This window comes from Urocitellus parryii, chromosome 4, assembly GCF_045843805.1.
Source record: "Urocitellus parryii isolate mUroPar1 chromosome 4, mUroPar1.hap1, whole genome shotgun sequence".
Lineage (NCBI taxonomy): Eukaryota > Metazoa > Chordata > Mammalia > Rodentia > Sciuridae > Urocitellus > Urocitellus parryii.
In genome coordinates this window covers 12,791,949-12,814,690 of record NC_135534.1, presented here as the reverse complement: position 1 = coordinate 12,814,690, position 22,742 = coordinate 12,791,949, and the positions used below count along the sequence as shown (strand labels likewise).

Below are 22,742 nucleotides of genomic sequence, written 5' to 3'. Positions count from 1 at the left end.
TTTATAAGAGAAAATATTTCTTTCTGAATGTTTGACTCTCTAGCTTTCACTGAATATTTACATTGCAAGCCAAAATGTCAATTTAAAATTTCCAGGAACACAAATCAAAGTTCAAGGTATTTAGTAGCCTACAGAATGTCTGATCTCCAGATACACCTCATTAAGTCACCTGTAATTGCTTAACAAGATCTGTACTCACTGGGGCTGGGGTTGTGGCTCAGTGGTAGAGGGCTCGCCTAGCATGTGTGGGGCCCTGGGTTCAATCCTCAGCACCACATATAAATAAATAAAATAAAGGTATTGTGTCTAACTACAACTAAAAAAAAAAAAAAATCTGTACTCACTAGAGTACATTGTTTGCTTGAACCCCAACCCCACTCCAACTTCCTAATCCACCCTTCCAGATCTGACTCTTTTCTCTTCTAGCTGTGACTTCTACTTGTCTTCATAAACATTGTTTTAACTACTGCCTACATCAAATAGAAAACTGACACTTTGTAGATGAGCTAAAATGCACCCAGCCCCTTCCCCAGTAGGTTGGTAAAAAAGTTATTCTGGCCTCTTGCTATTTCTTTTTTTAATAAGGTATGGAGTGGGGATGGGGGCATGGGAAAAATGGAAGAACTCTGAATGCTATTTCTTTTGTTACTCATGTTTGCCTGAATGGGAGGTGAAACGTAAACTCAGTGATTTGCCTTTTCCAAGTTTTACATCTCATAAGGTACATTTGTGATCAAAATTTTTGAGGACAGAATGGATGAAGAGCTGACTTTTCATCAACGACCTGGCCACTTTGCCGTGGACACGTTTATAAGTGACACCAGGAAGCAATACCTTGGAGCAGCCATTGCTGGAGATTCCCAGCAAAGGTTGGCAGGTGGACCGATCACGTGGCACCGGGCCCTAGTGGGTCTGCGCACGCGTACTCCCTCCGCCCCGCCCGCACCCAAGTGTTCGCGCAGGCGCACGAGGACAGCGCCAGTGCCGTTGGATACCCTAGCCATCAGAGGAGCCTGAGGACCGGCTCAGGGCTGGACTCCGGCCTACCTCTTGATGGCCACGCAGCGGCATCTGGGGACCTGGCGCTGAGGCCGCCCTCGGCCGGGATCTGCCTCTTCAGCGGACCCGGGCGCTGGAGTGAGGCCCCGGACCAGGGAGACGGCCCAGGCGGGGGAAACCTTATCCTGGGCCTGGACCGGAGAGGGGGAAACTCGATCTTTGGGACTTTGAACAAGTAAAATGCGAGGTAATGATGTCGCTTGCTTTGCTTTCCCAAAGTGTCGGTAGCCATAACGGGACAAGGAGTCTGAGGCCCGCGCCCCATTGTGCTTCCCCGCTGCAGGTTGGGCCTCGTCGCCCCTTGTTTGTCACTTCCTCCAGCTGCAGTCTCTGGGTCCTAGCCCAGGGCATGCAAAAATGAATTCCTTGGCTTCTGGGAGTTCTTGCTGACTTAGGAGCCAGCCCTGAAAATCAAAAGTAGGAATTATGGGCAAAATATTAGGAAAACAAGAATATCTAACAGACCTGTCAGTCACCGCAGGCTTCCCAAAGATTCCTGCTGCAGCCCTTAGACTGAAACCAGGTAGTGGCCCCCCCGGGAGGTAAAGGTGAGCTGGCTGGTGAAGGGTTTTTGAAAATTTTGGACATAAGTGATGTTTCCCCACCCTGCCGCCTTCAATTTTTCTATTTATTTATTTGGGTTTTTTCCTAAAGACAATGAGGGTTTGCATCTCTACCGAAGATGTTTTACTGAAGATGCTAGAAGTGGATTCTAGTGCAAGCTCTGTACTAGAAGAGAATTGTTGTAGAATTTCTGTATAAAGCAATCCTGGAGTAAGAGATTAGGGTTTGGAATATGGACTAGCAGACTTGTTCTTTGTCTCCTTTTGGGTTCATGATGGAACCATCAGATAATAAAGACAAATAAATGATTATTTCCATTTATATAAACATGATACATAAGTGGATTGTAAAGTAGCCAAATGTAGAATTTTTTTTAGAAAGAATTCCAATCAATTGTTCCATGAATGTTGGAGTATTTCTTTCTTCCATCAAATAAGCTGAGGATTTTAAACACAAACACACATACACACATTCTTTTTTCTCATTAATATTTATTTGACTATTTCACTTGGGGTGGCTTAAGTGGGGGTCTGATAGAGATTATAGTGTTGCTAAATATTTTACACCCAGAGTCGCTTCATGTCTCTTCCACTGTTTAGCAGTGAGTGTAAAAAGAATTCCTCTAAATACACAAAAGGATTTATTTTTATTTTCCTCTTATCTGAAAAGTAGCAAATAATGATTTTCATCATTATTCTACGTGAATTCTGTAATTCTGTGAATTTTATTTAATTGTGACACAGAGATTTAACGTGGTTGCCTATATATCCAAAGCCACCTTTTTTACTTATCTCAAATTGAATGTATAAAGTTTGCTTCAATTACTAACATATTGTTTTTTATCTTTTGTTATCAGTAGCTCTTATAAGCATTAAGAGACATTGAGAAAATAAATTTCAGAAACAAGGATTAATGAAAACAATCAAGCCATTAAATTTTAAGGGTATGGGATCATTTAGTCAAAACTCCCTTCTTTCTGAAAAGATCAAGACTGAAATTTTAAAATCATCAGTCAGGTGTCATGACTCCTATATGACATACTAGCAGATGCAGAATTTCACTTCTACAAAAGGATACAGTCCTACAAGGGAATGGAATTATTAGCCAAGTTTTTATCTTAATACAAAGATGATCTAAACACTAGGAAGACTAAAGGGGAAAAAAGAACAGGAGCTACTGTTAGGATTGCAGAGCAACTTCAGTAAGTTGTGTGATAGAAGAAAAGATTATAAAGAGAGAAGAACTAGATAGGAAGTATGTGTCCACAAAAAAAAGCACAGTTGGCCAATTGAAGTATGTGAAGTTATTTTTTAAAATGCAAACATGGCATTATGAATGATATTAAATTGATTATGAATTGCAAATGAATTGTTCAATTCTTTACCGTAAATTCTCTAATACTGTTCCTTAGATGTCCCTTCTATTAGGTCACCTATAGACACTACTTGCCACTAAAAGGTGATATCTGTAATATACCAGTATTTTTTAGTCACAAAGAGGCTTTTCAGTCATGGAGGCTGTCATTCGGAAGAAGTGGATAATGCTGATACTTCTAAGAATTGAAGCATAGAAAGAACAACTGTTGCTTCTAACTTTAGGAAGATGATTAAAACTATAAAAAAGAATCAAACTTATGTATTTTTTTCTGAGGAAATCATGTGTGTGTGTTTTGTATTGTTTTGTAGAAGTTTGCTAATAAAGCTATCACCAAAGGTTAGAAACAAAATCAAGTAGAAGAAATGCTTATAGTATGGCATGTGGGAACACCTCTACAGCAGATAGTCTTGTGTTAGGGGTAAGTAATATTTCACTTTGACTAAATTCACGGTCATAAATATTTCAGTTTTGAGAAGAGTATTCTTGGATCTGGAAAGGGATAGCTTTGGTTAAATCAAAGGATAAGAATTTAATATTTAAAAAAATGTTGATTGTCTTCTACAAATGTCGACTAATGTTACATTCCTAAACATTGACTAAACCAACACACACAGTATTAGAGAAACCCAAGGAATAAAGTTTTAAAAAGAGAGAGGGTATGTGTGTGTTTTAACTTTAAGAGAGACTATCATTGATTTTTTAATTATTATACAGTAGGATATGGTAATTTTGTCTTATTAAATTATAAACCTGTGAGGTTAAAAACAGTTTACTCTTAATAAATACTAAAGAATTATGAGGATCATGCACTTTTACATCTAAAAGGAAGAAAACTTTTCCATTGACTGATTCTTCCTCTGAATTTGAATACTGTGTATGCCATTGTTTTAAGTCTTCTATCAGATTGTTAGCAGAGATCTTTAACCTCTCTGGGGTCATAGACCACTTTGAGATAGAATGAAAGCCTGAGTCTTCTCCCCCAGAATCATGGATATATGGCTGTTTTTGTACTTTTTTTTTTTTTAAGTTGGAGACAGGGAGTTTGACCTCCTGGAACCCACTTTTTGGCTCTGAATTAAGAACTTAGTTTTTATTTTCTCAGTTCTGGGGATGAAACCCAGGGCTTCCACACATACTGGACAAGTGCTGTACCACTAAGCTCTATCCCAAGCATTAAAAGCCATTTTTAAATAAGAAAACCTGCCTTTGGCAGAGTTCTTTATAAGCTTTGACTATGTAGATATTTCCTAGTTTTCTATAGAAAAGCATCCAGTCATATACAAAGAGACATTATTTTCCAAGCCTACTCCTTTTATCCCTGGCAAAGTCACATGGAATTAGTATTCTTGATACCAGTATGCTTATACAGGCGGTATTCACTGGGTACCCACTCTGTGCTGGGCACCTAGAGACTGATGATGCAATAAGGAAAAAAACAAAGTCCAGGCCCTCAGGAATTTTGCAATCTTAGTAGGTAATATTTCTCCTCATTAAGTCCAAAAAACTCTGAAATGATATCATTCTTGTAAATATGATGCAGTTAGAAAGCTTAAATTCTAAACATAAAGAATAGATAGGATTGTTATCAAAAAGGAAGTATCTAAAAAAAGAAAAATACATTCTCTACTAGCTAAGTGCATTGTGTTCCATAGAATACTTGCTTTACAAAGTACAAAAACTCTTAAAACATTAAATAGCTTCCTATTAAAGTTTATATGAAAAATGAAAATAACACTCCATCATTTTTAAAGATTAATTATAAAAATTATAAAAATTATAAAATTATAAAAATTAATTATATGAATTATCAGCTCACATAAATTTGAAAATAAGTTTTCTGGGATAATAATTATATTTTTACAAGTTAAAGTTGAATAATAATTCTCTCCTGTTCTAACTTGTCATTTATCTAATGGAAGGATCTAATGCAAGAACATCTGCCTGAGATATGCTTTATGTTATTGTATGGATTATGGTTTACTCTAGCATGCTTGTGAAAAAAATCCATACATACCAAGTATTCCTTGAAGGAAAAGATAAACCTTTCTAAGATTCAAAAGAACAAGAAAATGTCAAATATATGGCTTCCTGCATCCAAGTAGATCAGGAACCACATTTTCCTACATACTGTCAGTATTCTTTCCTTATACCATAACTTGACAGATGGTATAATTGAATTGTTAACTTTCTTATGGGAGAAGTGGTCTGAGCTACTATTTTTAAACAATCTTTTGGTCTAGTATGACTGATTCCTAATTGAGAAACCTCAGTCCTTCCTGATCAGGGCTTTCTTTCTGTACTAACCAATTCAGGAAATACATGGGTAGGTGTATTGCTGTTTTACCATCATCTTTTGTAAAGGTGTTGAATATTTCTTATAGTTAAAATTCATTGGAATTGTGTGTTAAATTACATTGTTTCAGTACTAACAACATTCTCTTTTTATAGGCTATCCAGATTATGATTGGCATTTTTCATATTTTCATGTGGTATTTCCTATTGGTTTTGTATATGGGACAAATTAAAGGAGTCTTTGGGACATATGAACCTATAACTTACAAAACAGGATGTGCTTTTTGGGGAATTTTTGTGAGTACAATACATTTATATTGATTTCATTATAATATTCATTTCAGTACTAGAAGATAGAAAAATAATGATAAAAATATTTAATTTTCATATAAAATCCAGATAATGATGCATGGTTGATAAGTGATGTACTGACTCATTAATAAATGATGCACTATTTATATATACCAAAGTATTGCCTTGGAAAAAGAATAAGAGAAAAATAATGAATTTTCAAATTAAAAAGCTTCTGCACAGCAAAGAAAACTAGGGCATATGGAGAGAGCCTGCAAAATGGGAGAATATCTTTGCCAGTTACTCTCTGACAGGGGATTAATATCTAGAATATATAAAGCATTCAAAAAGCTTAACACATGCACACATACATACAATTAATAAATGGGCAAATGAACAAAGCAGACATTTTTCAAAAGAAGTACAGATTACCAACTAATAATGTAAAAATATGTTCAACATCCTTAGCAATTAGGGAAATGCAAATTAAAACTACATTAAGATTTTATCATACTCCAGTCAGAAATGGCAGTCATCAAGAATACAAATAATAAATGTTGGTGAGAATGTGTGGAAAATGGTACACTCATTCTTTGTTGGTGGGACTGCAAATTAATCCAACTGCTTTGGCAGAGCTTATGGAGGGAGATTCCTCAAAAGACTAGGAATGGAACCACCATATGTTCCAGCTGTCCCACTATTTGATATTTATCCAAAAGAACTAAAATCAGCATACTGTAGTGAAAAAGCCACATCAGTGTTTATAACAGTGCAATTGAAATTCACAATAGCCAGGTTAGGAACCAGCCTAGGTGCCCATCAACACACGAATGGATCAAGAAAAGGTAATAAAACACATACAAGGGAGTTTTACTCAACCATAAAGAAGAATGAAATTATGGCATTTGCTGGTAAATGGATGGAAATATAGAACCTCTTCTAAGTGAAAATAAACCAGACACAGAAAGTCAGGAGTGTAATGTGTTCTCTCATCTGAGGAAGCTAGGATAAAATAAGGGAAAAAGGTGGTGTGAGGGGGAATCCCATGAAAATAAAAGGGAAATCATTAGAGTAGAGGAAGGGAATTCAGGAAAGGCAGGAAGAGGAAGGAGACTCCAAGTACATTTCACCTTTATGTCTATCTATAAAGTACCAATTTAAAAAACAAATAAATGGAAGATCAGTAGAGTAAAGGAAGGGCAAAAGATAGAGAGAGGAGGATAAAGAAAGAGGAAGTACTGGGAACTGAAATGGAGCAAATTAAGTTCCATGCATATGTGATTATGTGAGAGGGACATATTGCCTAAAAAAAACTTTTAAAAATAGCATATTAAACAATACATTTTCTAGAATTTCAATTAAATGTAATTCAGTAAAAAAATTTTCAGGTTGCAAATTTTGAAAGGCATTTTATTAAGCAAATGACTTAATAATCTAGTTGGAGAGCACTCTTGTTTAAAATTTACAAGATATTTTCACTTTGATATCATGTTTTTCTCTTCACCATCTACCTCCTTAATCTCAGCTTTTGTTACAGAAGCAAGTGTAGAATGTGTGATTTAAATTTACTCTTGTGGAATTTATAAATTTCAAATTTTGACCTTCTTAAATAAAGGGTGTTGCATGAATGCTGTTTTTCTCCTAAAATTAGCCTTTGCTAATAAAACCACTAAAACAGATAAGGCAAGGAATATTTCAGGGGGTTGTACAGATCACTTTCGAACAATATGGTACTGTTTTCCTGTTTTTGGAAATAAATATTGTCTCATGAAATAATGGGATATCTTTTTGGAAAGTCAAACAAAAGCATAAATAGCAGCTCTTACCCTAATAATTACTATAAGAGTTGTATTTTGTAAATGACAGTGTGAGATCAACTCACAAGCCATGTTTTCCATATCTGGACATTACTCAGCCAATGCATCATCTCATTAGAAGCAACAGCACTAGAAGAAATAACTGAGTTATGTGTGAAATATTTTATGCACATATAATCAGACTTGATCCCAGATTCAGAACTGCCACAGTCCACATTCTGTCCACACTCCCTTATATATTTGTATTACTGGTGACTCTGTGGTTATTTTTTATAACCTTTGGATAGCATCATTACTTCATGATGGATACTTATCCTGACCCCTTTAAGTTATTTTTTATTACTGTTTAGTATTCTAAAAATACTTGACTTAGAAATTTTTAAAAATACATTTTAAGTTGGCAATCATTATCAATAAATACTTATGTTTTTATGTTCAGTATATTGTGTCAGGAGCTTCCACAATAAGATCAACACAGAAATCGAGTCAATACCTGGTAAGTTGAAATGTTGGGATATCTCTAGAATTGACTATCACTATGCTTAACAATAGGTCTTAATGAAAAGATGATTCAGAATAATGAAGTAGTCTACACACCCTATAAAACAAATTAAGAAATTAAGTGAAAATCTAGGATCACATAAGTTAATGGAGACAAATATGTTGCAGTAGTTAAAGTCATGATTACCTTTTGTAAAAGCTTATAAATTATAGTTTTTAGGGCTTTTTGTTTGGTATTCTACCTTTTAACATTATATGAATATCATGATTAGAAAGCATTTAATAGAACCTAATGCCTTTATATATAGATATTATACTGCTCTAAAATCTCATTTTCTGAAAGTCAGATTGTAAACAGGATTGTATCAAAGTTGGGCATTTGTCCAGGAAAAAGATCTATCTGTGATATAGGATAAATAAATTTGATATCTGTTTAAAGTTATTGGTAAATATTCCCAGATGATTAAAACCTATGATTAAAACTTAACTCCGTTTGATTGTATTTCCACAAACAGTTTTCATTTTCCATTACTTTTTTTTCTTCTCCTTTTTTAATTTTCCTTTCAGTGGAAACCCTTTGGTTCAAATCATGTTTTACAATCTTCTTACAACTGATTCACAAGATTGTAAAATACAATATTTTTGGTCCCCAATGGAATTGGAAGATTAATGCTTTTTATTTTTATTTTTTTTTTAAAGAGAGAGAGAGAGAGAGAGAGAGAGAGAGAGAGAATTTTAATATTTATTTTTTAGTTCTCGGCGGACACCACATCTTTGTTTGTATATGGTACTGAGGATCGAACCCGGGCCACACACATGCCAGGCGAGCATGCTACCACTTGAGCCACATCCCCAGCCTAGATTAATGTTTTATAGTTTGTTGATAATTTAATGTTTTGTCTGCATTAACTGGGTTTTGTGTAAACCAGAAATATATTTTGCATGAGCAGCAAGTGTACAAATACTTCTAAAGCCTCACAAACTAGATCAAAGTTTTTAATTAGATGACTTTGTTTTAGCAAGACAAACTGTTTAACCACAGTATTTATTCTGAATATAATACATTTACCTGTCTCCTTTTCAGACTATATGGGCTTTGATCATGAACATCTTCTCTGTAATTACTGCATTTATTGCACTATGTCTAACAGTATTTGAGTTGTCTACTTTTCATAGTGTGTCATATAGGAATTATGGACAAGCGGTAAGTGGCCTGTTGTATAGGAAAACCTTAATTTAAAAATTATTATTTTCAGTGATTTTGAAGACTTAGGATATAAAATGAGGCTTGTATTGTTCCTTTATATGGCAGTGAGGTCTTGATTGAAAGAGCTTAATTTTAAAAAATGATTCTAAGGTAATATTTTTAGTGCATATTAACAAGCCATTTGAATTCTTGATTTCCCAATTAAAATAAAGCAAGTAAAAAATATAAAGACTTCAATGATAAGTGTCTTTGAGTTAGGCACAAGGTCTCTGATGATTCTTTTCATGTAAGAAAAGCATAATCCTGGACCATAAAACCATTCCCAAAATCAACAAAAGAATTCTGCTTATGTATGCATAGTTCAAATTTTAAATGCCTAGTGATTTCTCATTACACAGAACTTTCCATAGCAACCTATCTTTGCATCTTATATGAATTTTGATTATATGAAATCACTATATTTCTTCCTAAGATATTAACTACATTTATTCCAGCTGTTCTGGCTTTAAATTTCAAATCACAAAATTAGTGCTGCAAAAGACTTTAGCAATGCTTATAAAAAAATCTCCCATTTAAAATGAGGAAAGGTTGCAGGAAGGGCTGGCCAACAGAACAAAACAAATAACAATTAAAATAATGACTATAAGAGTTACTGTAGGAGAGGGATATGACTTTCTCTCCTTCCCTATACACTTCCTGTCTTTACCTGCAATATAGTATGTAGAGGATCATCAGTGGAAATAATTCAGAGAATAGAAAACAAGTGACGCATGCCTGGAATCCCAGTGGCTCAGGAGGCTGATGCGGGAAGATCGTGATTTCAAAGCCAGCCTCAGCAAGAGCAAGGTGCTGAGCAACTCAGTGAGACCCTGTCTCTAAATAAAATACAAAATAGGGCTGTGGATGTGGCTCAGTGGTCAAGTGCTCCTGAGTACAATCCTCAGTACCCCTCTTCAAAGAGAAGAAAGAAGAAAGAAAGCAAGACCGTAGAATAATAAGAAAATAATTGAAAGTACAGTAATACCCCAAAATAGATGGTGTGTAATAAATGACTTAAATAAACATGCCCAGATTTTCCCTATAAATTCTAAGAAAAATCTCCAATATCTGGTGATTCAATATATAGATAACTTCAATTGTGATTTTGTTTGCAGAGAATAAGAAGGGTGTACTTAAGTACATTCTTATTCCTAAATTTATAATCATCAATTTAAGATAATATTGCATAATTGTCAAGACCTTCTATATTAGTCTGTTTTTTCAAAGCTATAACAAAATAACTGAGACTGTATACTTACAGAAAGAAAGGCTGAAAGTCCCAAGATAGGTAGCCCTGTTTGACCTCTAGTAAGGGCCTAATGGCAGATAATATCAAGGGAGAAAGTACCTGACAGGGTCTACAGGTAAGACATGAAAATAAAGATTGGGAAAGGCTCAGTCTTGCTCCTTTATAACAACGCTTTCACAAGATTTAGCTAGAGTCTCATGAGAACTACATTAATTCCTTTTAAGAACAGCACCTCCAGTGACCTAACAATCCCTGCTCCCATGTCCATTTCTGAAAGTTCCCTGCCACTTCTTACAATTACCAAATGAGAACCAAGTTTCCATCACATGAACCCTTGAGGGGCACACTGAAACCTTGTCCAATCACAGCATCTGTCTTTTGCAATAAATATTAAGAACCACTGTTGACTGTACTTATCTGAACTCAGTACTAATGATTTTCCCCAAAACCACAAGTTTTATCTTTGTTTTCTGTGATTAGTTATACAAAATGAACTTGTACATTAGACGTACATTTCTTACCCACTGGCTTTTCCCGGTGGCATTGTTGAGTTATGTCTACATTTATTAAGATAGCCAACATTTTACAATATTTTCACATGCCCCTTTTATAGCATAAGAAAGGTGTTTGGCTACATAAGAAAGTCATCCAAGTAATCAGTGTTCCCAGGAACACTATCATCTGTCCCCCAAAGTGCATACCTCTGAAATATGTCTCCCATATAACAACATGGATAATGGTATAGACTCCAGAACCAGATTGCATTGTTCAAATACTATCCTTATACCTGCTAGCTATGTGTATGCTTTGATGAAGTTTAGCTTCCTGTTCCTTAGGATCCTTATGTGTAAACAGGAAAATGTTCTAATTCATGCCTGTTACCTAATTGTTTTGTTCTTTCTCTCAAACTCCAAGCCTATTAATCTGGTGGCTAGCTTGACTTTTTTACTTGGCTATACTTCTATCATCATCTCAAACTCAAAAGATATAAAATAGAAATTGCTTACTTACTCGAAAGTACAGTACTGTAAGACCCCCTTGTTGAAATTTTCTAGACCCAAAATCTTAACCTTGGCTGCTCTCTTTCTACTGGCTTTCCAAATTACCAAATATCATTTATTCTTTATTTAACATTTTAAAATTAGATTTCTCTTAGGTTTAAGTCTAGGAAATATAATGCAAATTGACCTTAGCAGAAAAGAGCCCTTGCTGATTTAAGCCTGGTTCATAAGCATAGGTTATATTTCAAGAACTCATATTCTCTCTCTTACTTTGCTATTTAAGCTGCTCCATCAGACATCTTGTCGTTTTAAGGGAAAAGATTGACAACAATACCAACTTACAAATAAAGGGATGTAGGCAGAGTGATTTTTTAACAGTCTTGCCAGTGAAGAGGCCACAAATAATTTCCACCTGAAATTTTATGATTTTGTATTGCTGCCAACAAACATAAATTAGAATTAAATCCTTCAATCTTCCTAATCTTCCTGTTCATGTCATACATGATCAAACACTGTTTCATTTAAAACTTCTTTATCATTCCTCAAACATGTTAGTTTCTTGTGTTGTTTGCTTGTGTAAATACACTAGGTCATTGTGATACAACTCTATTATTCATTTTATTTTATTTCTCTGTTAATTATTTTGTCACATTTTTAACTTATTTGGGGGAGGCTATTTCTCTTTTTTCCCACTTTTTTAAAATTGGTGCATTATGGTTGTATACACTGATGAAATCTGTTGTTACATATACATACATGCACACAATACATAATATAACAACAATATAATTTAGCCAGTATCACTCCTCTGCACTCCCGCATCTCCCACCTCTTGGCCTCTTTCCTCTACTGATTTCCCTTAGATTTTCATGAGATCTACCACATCTTTCTTTTCTTTTCTCTTCCATAGATTCCTCATGAGAGAAAACATGATGACCCTTAATCTTCTGAGTTTGACTTATTTTGCTTAACATAATTGTGTCTATTTCCATCCATTTTTCTACAGATGCCATAATTTCATTTTTCTTTCCGACTGAATAACACTCCATTGTGTATAAATGCCAACATTTTCTTTATCCATTCATCTGTTGATGAACACCTAGGCTGATTCCATGGTTTGACTATTATGAATTGTGCTGCTAAACATGGGTATGCATGTATCACTGTGGTACGATGACACTAATTCTTCAGGATGAATACTGAAGAGTAGTAGAAGAACTGGGTCATATGGTGGCTCCATACCTAGTCTTTTGAGGAGCTTCCATACTGATTTCCATATTGGTTGTACTAATTTACAGTCTCACCAACAGTGTAAAAGTGTTCCTTTTTCCCCACATCCTCTTCAGCATTTATTATTATCTGTATTCTTGATGACTACCATTCTGAGCGGTGTAAAATGAAATCTCAGTGTAGTTTTGACTTACATTTCCCTAATTGCTATGATATTGAACTTTTTTCATATACTTGTTGGCTATTTGTATTTTTTCTTTTGAGAAGTGTTTGTTTAAATCATTAGCCCATTTATTAATTGGGTTATTTGATTTTTTTGGTGTAAATTCTTTCTGAAAAAAGACAGGTTGCAATGAAACAAGTAAATAAAAATTGAAACTGCCTAAAATTCTGCTTTCTCCTTCCTTTTTTCTCAGCACTACCCTTATTTCAAAGATCCTATCTCTTTATGAAGCCTTTCTAGATACTAGTGGCTTTGAGTGAACCTCTTATTGCCTATAATTATTAAGCATATTTTTATCCATTTTGACATATTCACCTTACCATATGTGACTTATTCTCTGTCTTTTCTACTTGATTATAAACTCTGAGAAAGCAGAAAGTTTTTATTTGTCACTGTATTCTCATTATTTAATCCCTAACACTTAACATTTTTTCACATATAAAAGATATTAAATAGAACCAACAAAGAAAAAGGAGAAAGAAGAAGAGGAGGAGGAGAAGAAGAAGAAATTGAAGGGAAAGTGAATTATGTTGCTATTTCTTTTAGGTTTGAATATCCTTATTTACATAGCCAGCACAAAGACTGCTTATTCAGGAAGATCTCTGTTATGATTTGCATAGCTCACCCATAATGTATGTAGTTGAAAATATTTCCAGTAACATCAGAAGAGATCTGTTTTATTTATCCTGGAAGTCACAATCACTTGTGTTTTCAAGTAAAATGTTTGTTGAATTCTTTTTTAATTTGCTCATCATTCTATGCTATTACAGCAAGTATCTCTGAGAAATTTTTATCACCACAAATGTAAGTTTAAGTAAATTTGTAGTTACTAATAGCTGTCTTAATAAACAAAAATAGCTTGTTAAAAAACCTCTGGGTTGCCATCTAATCCTTAGAAATAGAAGGGCCAAATCTTACTAACTGGAGACCTTATATAGCAAGTTGTGCCAGGGACTCTGTAGTGAAGACATAAACATTAATTAAAAAGTTATAAGAAGTGTAACAAGAATGCTAAGTGATGAAGATCAAGGACGAAAGCCACATACAATGAATTGGGAAGAAGTGTAGCATGAGAAATTAAGAAGAAAACAAAATAATAAAAATGTCTAGGGAAATCACATTGGGAAAAGGTCCATTTATTGTTTTCCCTCTTTTCCTTGGTTCTTATACTACAAGCTCCTTCCATGAGCTTGTTTGTGCTTACTAAAAATAATAATGTAAGATTTCTCCCTATTTCCTGATTACAGAAACTGGGGAGGGAAGTTTCACGTATTTTATTGGCCTCGTACCTCTTGGAAATTGGTATTGCACTTGCACATTCAATCTGCTGCTGTGCACGGTTGGTAAGTGTTTACTCAGGCAAATCAAGAGATGTTAAGTTTCTAGAAAGCATACTCTGTAAGGTGATAAAGCACACTATCCAGTGTTTAGAATTAATAAAATGGAATATATTATTTACTTTTCCCCCTTCATTTAATAAATAGAAAACATAAAATGACAAAAGCAATACATGAAACTACATAACAAAAAATATAGAGTAATTTTTTCACTTAATATAATCTGCATTATATCCACACATCCAAATCTACATAAAAAATTTTTTTACTAATTGTATGATCATTTTCTCATTATCTTGTTACATATCTTTTTTGCAACTATCATAAGCATCTTTTCATTAAAAAACATCTAAAGAAAGCCTTCTTATAACTTATTTTTTATATATTTTGCATTCCCTTATTTACTGTATATTTAACTTTGTTCCCAGTTTTCTTAAATTATAAACAATGATTCAATGAATATTTCAATACAAATATTTTTGCAAACAAGAGACTATTTCTGAAAGTGGTAGATTCCTAAAAATGTGGGTGTAGGGTCAAGTTTAATATTCCAAAATGCTGAAATAATTCATAATACCATAGAAATATATGAGAATGTCTGTTTTCTCACAAGCTTAAAATAACTAGATACCTAACATTCATTCATGGTTTTTGCAAATATTCATGAAGAATCTACTATTTGTTAGGCTTTTTAATAGGCACTAAGGATGACTAACAAGACACTGTCTCTGTCATCAGGGAATTTGCATTCAAGTGGAGAAGAAAGATATTTATATATAAAATGGTCATATATGTGCATATATACTATATATAATCATGATAGTAAAATGTTATGAAGTAAAGGCAGAATAAGGAGATAAGGCAAAGGTATTTTATATACAATGGTCAGGTAAGACCTAGGGACTGACTGAAGTACACAAACTGAGACCAGAAAAAGGTTTTGGGCCGTGTGTGTGCGTGCACACATGTGCACATATGTGTTGATATGTGTCCACATTTATAGAGATAAAAAAAAGAGGACTAACATTTTTGAGAGGAAAATGTTAAGGAATAATATAATTAATGTAAAACCATATGTATGTAATCCACATAGATATGTTTAATTGGTGTGTATTATATAGAACAGTGGGTTTCATCGTGGCATGTCCATACATTTATATGACATAATTTGGTCAGTTTCACTCCTCAGTATGTCCCCTTGCCCTCTTCTCCCCAGGATCCTCTTTCTCTATTCTAATGGCCTCCCTACTTTCAAGAGATCTAGTTTTAAAAAAATACAGAATGAATAGGACTTACAGAATGACTAAGTAAGCACATAGCAAATATTCCTAAAAATATTCTGGAAGTTGATCAATGTATACAACAAATTATGAAGTGTTTGTGAATATATACTGGATCTAAATAAAAACTCGTTGTCTCTGATATGTTAGCTTGGGGCTCACTTTGATTCCTTCAGCCTCCTTGGTTTTGTTATGCAGAAATTTACCTTGGTGATTCACACTGTGAGGACCAACAGTTTGCTGCTTGAGAGTTAATTTTATTTGAGGCACAACACAGAAATTTCCATGACTAGTGTAATTAAACCAATAGAGATAACAGTCACTCCTAGATTGACTGAGATTACAATATTGTTGGTCAATAAATTGACTAGCAACCAGCCAGAAACTCAACACAGAGATTCAGAGAATAAGACAGCCAACATGGGATATTTACCTTGATAACATTATGTTTATCCCTTATGATCTGGAAGAATACAAATATGTGCAAGAGTGTGCTCACACTAAGGAAACTGGAAAGAGCTCTAATGAGCTACTCACCTCTAGCTAAAAAAAAAAAAAGAAGCCATGCAAAGTAAAGTAAAAGCTGAGATAGACTTATAAGTAGCCTAAACTTTGGAAATATTCTTCAATTCAGAACGAAACAGAAGATCAGAGGACCCCACGTCGTAGCAGCTCCCTGAAACTGAACAAAAAAACCAGTTCTGCAAGGGCAAATAAAGGTAGGAAGGCTATAGAATAACATTTACCCCATATGGTCTGGAAGAATATAAGTATGTGCAAGGGTATGCACACTGTGGAAACTGGAGAGAGCTCTAGTGAACTACTCACCTCTAGCTAAAAAAAAAAAAAAAGAAGCCATGCAAAGTAAAGTAAAAGCTGCAATAGACTTATAAGAGGCCTAAACTTTGGAAATATTCTTCAATTCAGAACAAACAGAGGATCTGAGGAAACCACATTCTCGTAGCAGCTTCCTGAGTCTGAGCAAAAAATCCAGTTCTACAAGGGCAAGTCAAGGTAGGAAGGCTATAGAATAACATCTATCCCTTATGGTCTGGAAGAATATAAATATGTGCCTGGATATGCACACTATAGAAACTGGAGAAAGCTCTAGTGAGTTACCTCTAGCTAAAAACAGAAGCCATGCAAAGTAAAGTAAAAGCTGCAGTAGACTTATAAGAGGCCTAAACTTTGGAAATATTCTTCAATTCAGAACAAACAGAGGGTCTGAGGAAAACACATTCTCATAGCAGCTCCCTGAAACTGAACAAATAAACTAGTTCTACAAGGGCAAGTCAAGGTAGGAAGACTATAGAATAACATCTCTTATGGTCTGGAAGAAAATAAATATGTGCAAGGGTATACACACAAAGGAACTGGAGAAAGCTCTAGTGAGCCACTCACCTCTAGCTAAAAAAGAAGCCATGCCAAGTAAAGTAAAAGCTGAGATAGACAATTAAGTAGCCTAAGCTTTGGAAATACTTTTTGATTCAGAACAAAATGAGGATCAGAGGACACTAAAAACTCATAAGAGCTCCCGGAAAGTGATCTAAAAACCAGTTCTGCAATGGTAAATTAAGATAGAAAGACTGGGGAAACACTGGTAGACAATACAAAGCAACCAGATGAAAAACTGAAGTACTGGTTTGTAGACTATAAAAAGTTAATAAAAGGAGGCAGTACTGGTGGGCATGGTGGCTTGGTGGTGGAGGGAGCTCCCCTCCAATAAGCTGAAAGACATTCTCCCATCAGTTTTAGAGAGGCTGAGCTGGCATGGGAGAACCCTCAGCACTCTGCAGAACAAAGTTAGTGAAAACAGGGAAGTGGCAACAACTTTGGAGCCAGAGACTGGAAATCCCTGTAGTTTACCTTTATTTTCCATATTTCTCTATTTTTCCCTTTATTGCCTTGTTCTAGGCATACTTTCTTTGTGAATATTCAAGACCAATCAGTCACTTAAGCTTTAGTTTTCACTGGATCATTGGGTACCCATGCACCATGCTGTGAGTCAGTCTGGGCACGGGAAGGAGACTAATATCTGGGAGAAACAGTGATTGAAGGAGCCATGACTGCTTTTCTAGGGCACTTTAATTTGAAATTGACCCTCTGAACTCTGGATAATGAACATGGCTGACAAGGTGGAACTGGGACTGATCATGGTTAGGTAAAAAGCAGCAATTCCATGACATCCTATTTTGGACCCTGCACCACCTCCCCCATGTCCAGAAGGATATAGAGAATAAACTGGTACATTCCACAACTGCCTACACCCCTATCCACCCACCCCCTTCCCACAGACTGATGTTCTCAGACAAAAGGGTACAAAACAATACAGATTGGTCTACAGGTACATGGTTGAAAGGGTTAGCCAACAGAGCTGACAGATTTACATTCCCATCCCTGGTCACAATAGCAACCATTTTGAGAATGAGATCTGCTCTGAATCTTATGGTACTTCACTAATCAAAGCTATAGGCAAGGAGGGAGTAGACTTGAGTACGTAATACTCTTCTTAACAAGTTTAGCCATTTTGACTCAGAGCTGACAAAAACAGAACAATAAGTCTATCAACCTTCCTCATAGCTGGGAGAGTCTAAATTCAAAACTCTGAAAAGTCAGGTCTCCAACTTTAAAATCTCAACAAAAAGAAAAAACAAATTCTTTGTCAATTAATTGGGTCCTCTCTCAATACTTCTTTATTTTGCGCTTATCTCATTCTCTTCTCTCCTTTATCCTTTATTTATCTTTTGTTGCCCCAACATAACTTTTCTCTTTTTTCTTTTTTTCTATTTTTTATTCTTTCTTCCACTTCAATTTAGTACACTATCATTAATGCTTAATATTTCCAGAACATTCTATATTATTTCTCACTCTTCTCTTTGGTCAGTACATTGTAGAGATCATTTAGAATAACATAGGATATGTTGATATAAAGTTTACTTTTAAATTTCCTCTGTTACTGGCAGTTATTCTCTCAAAGTTGTACTGGTGGTTGAACTTAACACTTTGATTATGCTGAAGCTAAGATATCCCCAGCCCAGGGATGATTATGAGATAACTACTCACGAAAGGACCCCCATATAAAAGGAGAAGAGGAATTCAACTCAATGGATGTACAAACATGATCTCAGAAAACATAGTCACCTCTAATAGTTTATAACCTTCCAATAATTAAATCAAAATATACTGAAGTAGATGAAATTCTGAAGACATTTTTTAAAAAATGTTTAAATGATCAAGGAACTATAAGAAAATCTTAAGTAATGAACTAAGGAAATACAGAATATACAGTATGTGAAAGAGCATTTCAATAAAAATATAAAGAAACCGAAAAAGAAACAGAAATCCTGGAACTATGAGACTAAAAATCAAATGAAAAATTTAGTTGAAACTCTCATTAACAGATTAGATCATGTGTAAGACAGAATTTCAGACCTTGAAGACAAAATATGTTAACTTGAACACTCAGTAAGAAAGAAAAAAAATAATCATGATCAGAATATATAACAACTCTGGGACAACATTAAGAGACCAAACATAAGAATCATTGGATTTAAGGAAGGAATGTAGATATAGACAAATAATAATTAAAACATTTTCAGAATGTTTCTAAACATTGGGAATTAGATGGGGATCCACATACAAAGCATTTAAAACCCCACACAGAAAAGATTAAAAAAGAAGGTCTCCATGATACATTATTCTTAAAATACCAAACATATAGGATAATGATAGAATTTTAAAAGGCTCAAGAGAAACACATCAGATTATATACAGAAGTAATCCAATCAAAACAACATCTGATACCTCAACAAAAACCCTAAAAATCAGGAGGGCTTGGAACAATGTGTTTCAAACCCTGAAAGAAAATTCCTTTAAACCAAAAGTGGCATATCATGCACAACTACCTTCAGAATCAAAAGAGAATGAAAACCTTACAATATAAGCATAAAGAATCCATGACTACTAAGCCATCATTATGGAAAATACATAAAGAAACCCTGACAGAGAAAGTTAAAATCAAATACCAGTGCTCAGGAAAGGGTGAATCTCACTGGAAGAGTAGTTAATTAAATGAGTAATAGGTTCAAATTAAACATATTTATAATAACACTGAATGTAAATAGTCTTAATTCTCCAGCCAAATAACAGACTGGCATATTGGGTTTTTAAAAACAAGGTCAAACTGTATGTTGTTGGGAAAAGACATACCTCTCTCAAGCAAAGACATCCACAGCTGAAAGTGAAAATTTGAAAATTGATATTCCACGCAAATGCAGCCCATAAGCAAGCAGGAGTAGTGACTCTCATATCTAACAAAGACGACTTTAAATTAGAAGGGATAAAGAAGGTCACTTCATACTGGTGAAGGGATTCAAGTCAACAAGATGATATAACAATAGCAAATATGCCGGAAATGAATAAAGTAAATCAAACACTACTTGAGAAAATGGCTCTCATAGACCCCAATAGAATGCATTATACTAGGTGATTTTAAACGCTTTTCTTAGCAACAGATTGGTCAGCCAGGTATAAGTTCAGTGAAGACACTTCAGAAATTAAAAAAAAATATATTACAAATTAAATGTACCCAACGCATCTGTAGACTATTTCATCCAACAACAACTGGGTTTACTTTCTTCTCAGCTGCTCATGGAACTTCTCCAAAAAAAAAGACCACATTTTAGGTCACAAAGCAAGTCATAAGAAATATAAAAATATCAATATAACTAGGGTCTATTTTGAAAGCTTGTATTCCAATAAATTGGAAAGTCTTGAAGAAATAGACAAATTTCTAGACATGTATAATCTACCAAAATTGAAACAAAAGGGGACAGAAAACCCAGAATGGTGACAATCAGTGGGATTGAAGAAAAAATAAAAAGCCTTTCAACAAATGCCCAGGATTAGATGGATTCACATCTGTATTCTACCAGACCTTTAAATAACTATTGCCAATGCTTCTCAAATTACTCCAGGAAATATAACAGGGGATAACACCTAATTCATTATATGAAGCCAGTGAGATCTTGATATCAAAACCAGATAACTACACATTAAAGAAAGAAAAACTACAGGTCCCTAATCCTTAATAAAATACTAGAAAATCATATTCAAAAACACATTGAGAAGATTATACATGACTGAGTTGGTTTCATTCCAGGGATACAAAAATGGTTCAACAAAACAAATCAATAAATTTAGTTCACCACATAATAAAATTAAGCACAAAAGTGGGCTGGGTTGTGGCTCAGCGGTGGAGTGCTTACCTAGCACATGCAAGGCCCTGGGTTCGATCCTCAGCACCACATAAAAATAAATAAACAAAATAAAGGTACTGTGTACAACTAAAAAAAATCTTTTTAAAAAAAAGAACAAAAATCACATGATCATCTCAGTAGATATTTTTAAAAAATCTTTGGCAAAATTCAGCACCCATTCTTGATAAAAACATTAAAGAAACTAGGAAGACAAAGATCTTACCTAAACATCTTAAAGATTACATGGGAGCCACTATAATACTAAATGGGGGGAAACAAAGCATTTTATCTAAGATAAGCATGTATATATATACCTTTATCTCTCCTATTTAAGATGGTATATGAAATTTTAGCCAGATCAGTCAAAGCAAGAGAAGCTTAAAAATGGGGTACCAATAGGAAAGGTACTTAAATTATCACTGTTTGCAGATTATATGATCCTGCACTTAGAATATTTACATTACTCAATCAGAAAGCTTCTAGATCTGTTGAACAAATCTAGCAGTGTAGCAGGATATATAATCAACATATGAAAATCAATAGCTTTTCTATGTACCAATAGTGAATATGCTGAAAAAGAAACTAGGAATCAATTTCATTCCCAATAGCCTAAAAAAATAAAGTATCTAGGAATAAATCTAACCAAGGAGATGGAAACCCTCTACAATGAGAATTATATAATATTAATGAAAGAAACTGGAGAAGACACAGAAGATGGAAAGATCTCAAAATTCTTTTTAGGCAGAATTAATAGTTAAAATGGCCATGCTACCAAAAGCAAAACACAGATACAATGTAATCCCAATCAAAATACCAATGACATGTTTCACAGAACTAACTAGAAATGAACTTTCTTAAATTCATATGGAAGAATAAAAATACCCAGAATAGTCAAGACAATTCTGAACAACCATAGAAGCATCACTATACCCAATTTCAAATTATGCTACAGAGCTTGAGTTATAATAACATCATGGAACTGGCATAAAAATATGTGTGTAGACCAATGAAATAGGATAGAAAACACAGAGACAAACCCACACAGATGCAGTCATCTGATTCTTGACAAAAATGCCAAAAACACACGTTGGAAAACAGGCAGGCTTTTTAACCAACAATGCTGTAAAACTGGATATCCATATGTAGAAGAATGAAACTAAATTCTTATTTATCACCTTGAACAAAAATCTATTCAAAATGGATCAAGAACCAGGGATTAGTACAGAAGCACTGCAACTGCTAGATAAAAACTTAGGGTCAACACTCCAACACCTTGGTGTAGGCATTAACTTCCTTAATAAGACTTGTTAAAGCTCAAGAAATAAAAACAAGAATCAATAAATGGAATAGCACATCAAAGGAAACAATAAGAATGTGGAGAGCCTTCAGAATGGGAGAAAATCTTTTCCAACTACTCAGAGAATTAATATCCAGAAATTTTTTTAAAACTCAAAAAACATCACCTAAAAAATAACCCATTCAGATGTATGCTTTTTATCATATGTGGAAGCTAGAGAGGAAAAAGGGTTGGGGCTTGGGGACATGTGGTTAGATCTCATGAAAATCAAAGGGAGATCAGTAAAGAAAAGGGAACAATAGGTGAGAACTGTGGAGGGAGGTGGAGAGTGCTGGGGAGTGATATTGGCCAAATTATATTGTTATATTGTGTGCATGTACAAATATGTAACAACAAATCCCACCATCATGTACATATATAATGCAACAATTTAACATGTGGGGAAAAAATGAAACTTACACTCCACCAATCACAGAGGTCAATAGGACTTTAGTTTTATTATCTTCAACTACTCACTGAGATACTCCAAAGGCAACAGTTCAAACTTTAACCAATCAAATCATTTCTTTGTTCTATTTTGCATTCACCCTATAAAAGCCTTCCTCTGGGGCTCCTTTAGCAAAGCCAAAGCACAAAATATTGGAGCTGCCCAATTTATGTATCATTGACTGCTTAAATAAATGAACTAAATAACAACAACAACAATAACGATAATCCATT

General features: G+C 34.5%; 1 protein-coding gene across 1 annotated transcript in view; it reads left to right on the top strand.

Moving 5' to 3' along the window:
• Positions 1 to 1,001: 1,001 nt before the first annotated feature.
• Positions 1,002 to 22,742, top strand: part of Ms4a13 (membrane spanning 4-domains A13) — a 31,632-nt gene continuing 9,891 nt past the window's right edge. Inside the window, exons 1-7 of the mRNA XM_026411642.2 lie at positions 1,002 to 1,246; positions 3,309 to 3,418; positions 5,449 to 5,589; positions 7,840 to 7,896; positions 8,986 to 9,105; positions 16,102 to 16,186; positions 16,395 to 16,481. Coding sequence (XP_026267427.2) covers positions 3,374 to 3,418; positions 5,449 to 5,589; positions 7,840 to 7,896; positions 8,986 to 9,105; positions 16,102 to 16,186; positions 16,395 to 16,481 — 535 coding nt within the window. The 5' untranslated portion in view covers positions 1,002 to 1,246; positions 3,309 to 3,373. The remainder of the gene's footprint in view (positions 1,247 to 3,308; positions 3,419 to 5,448; positions 5,590 to 7,839; positions 7,897 to 8,985; positions 9,106 to 16,101; positions 16,187 to 16,394; positions 16,482 to 22,742) is intronic.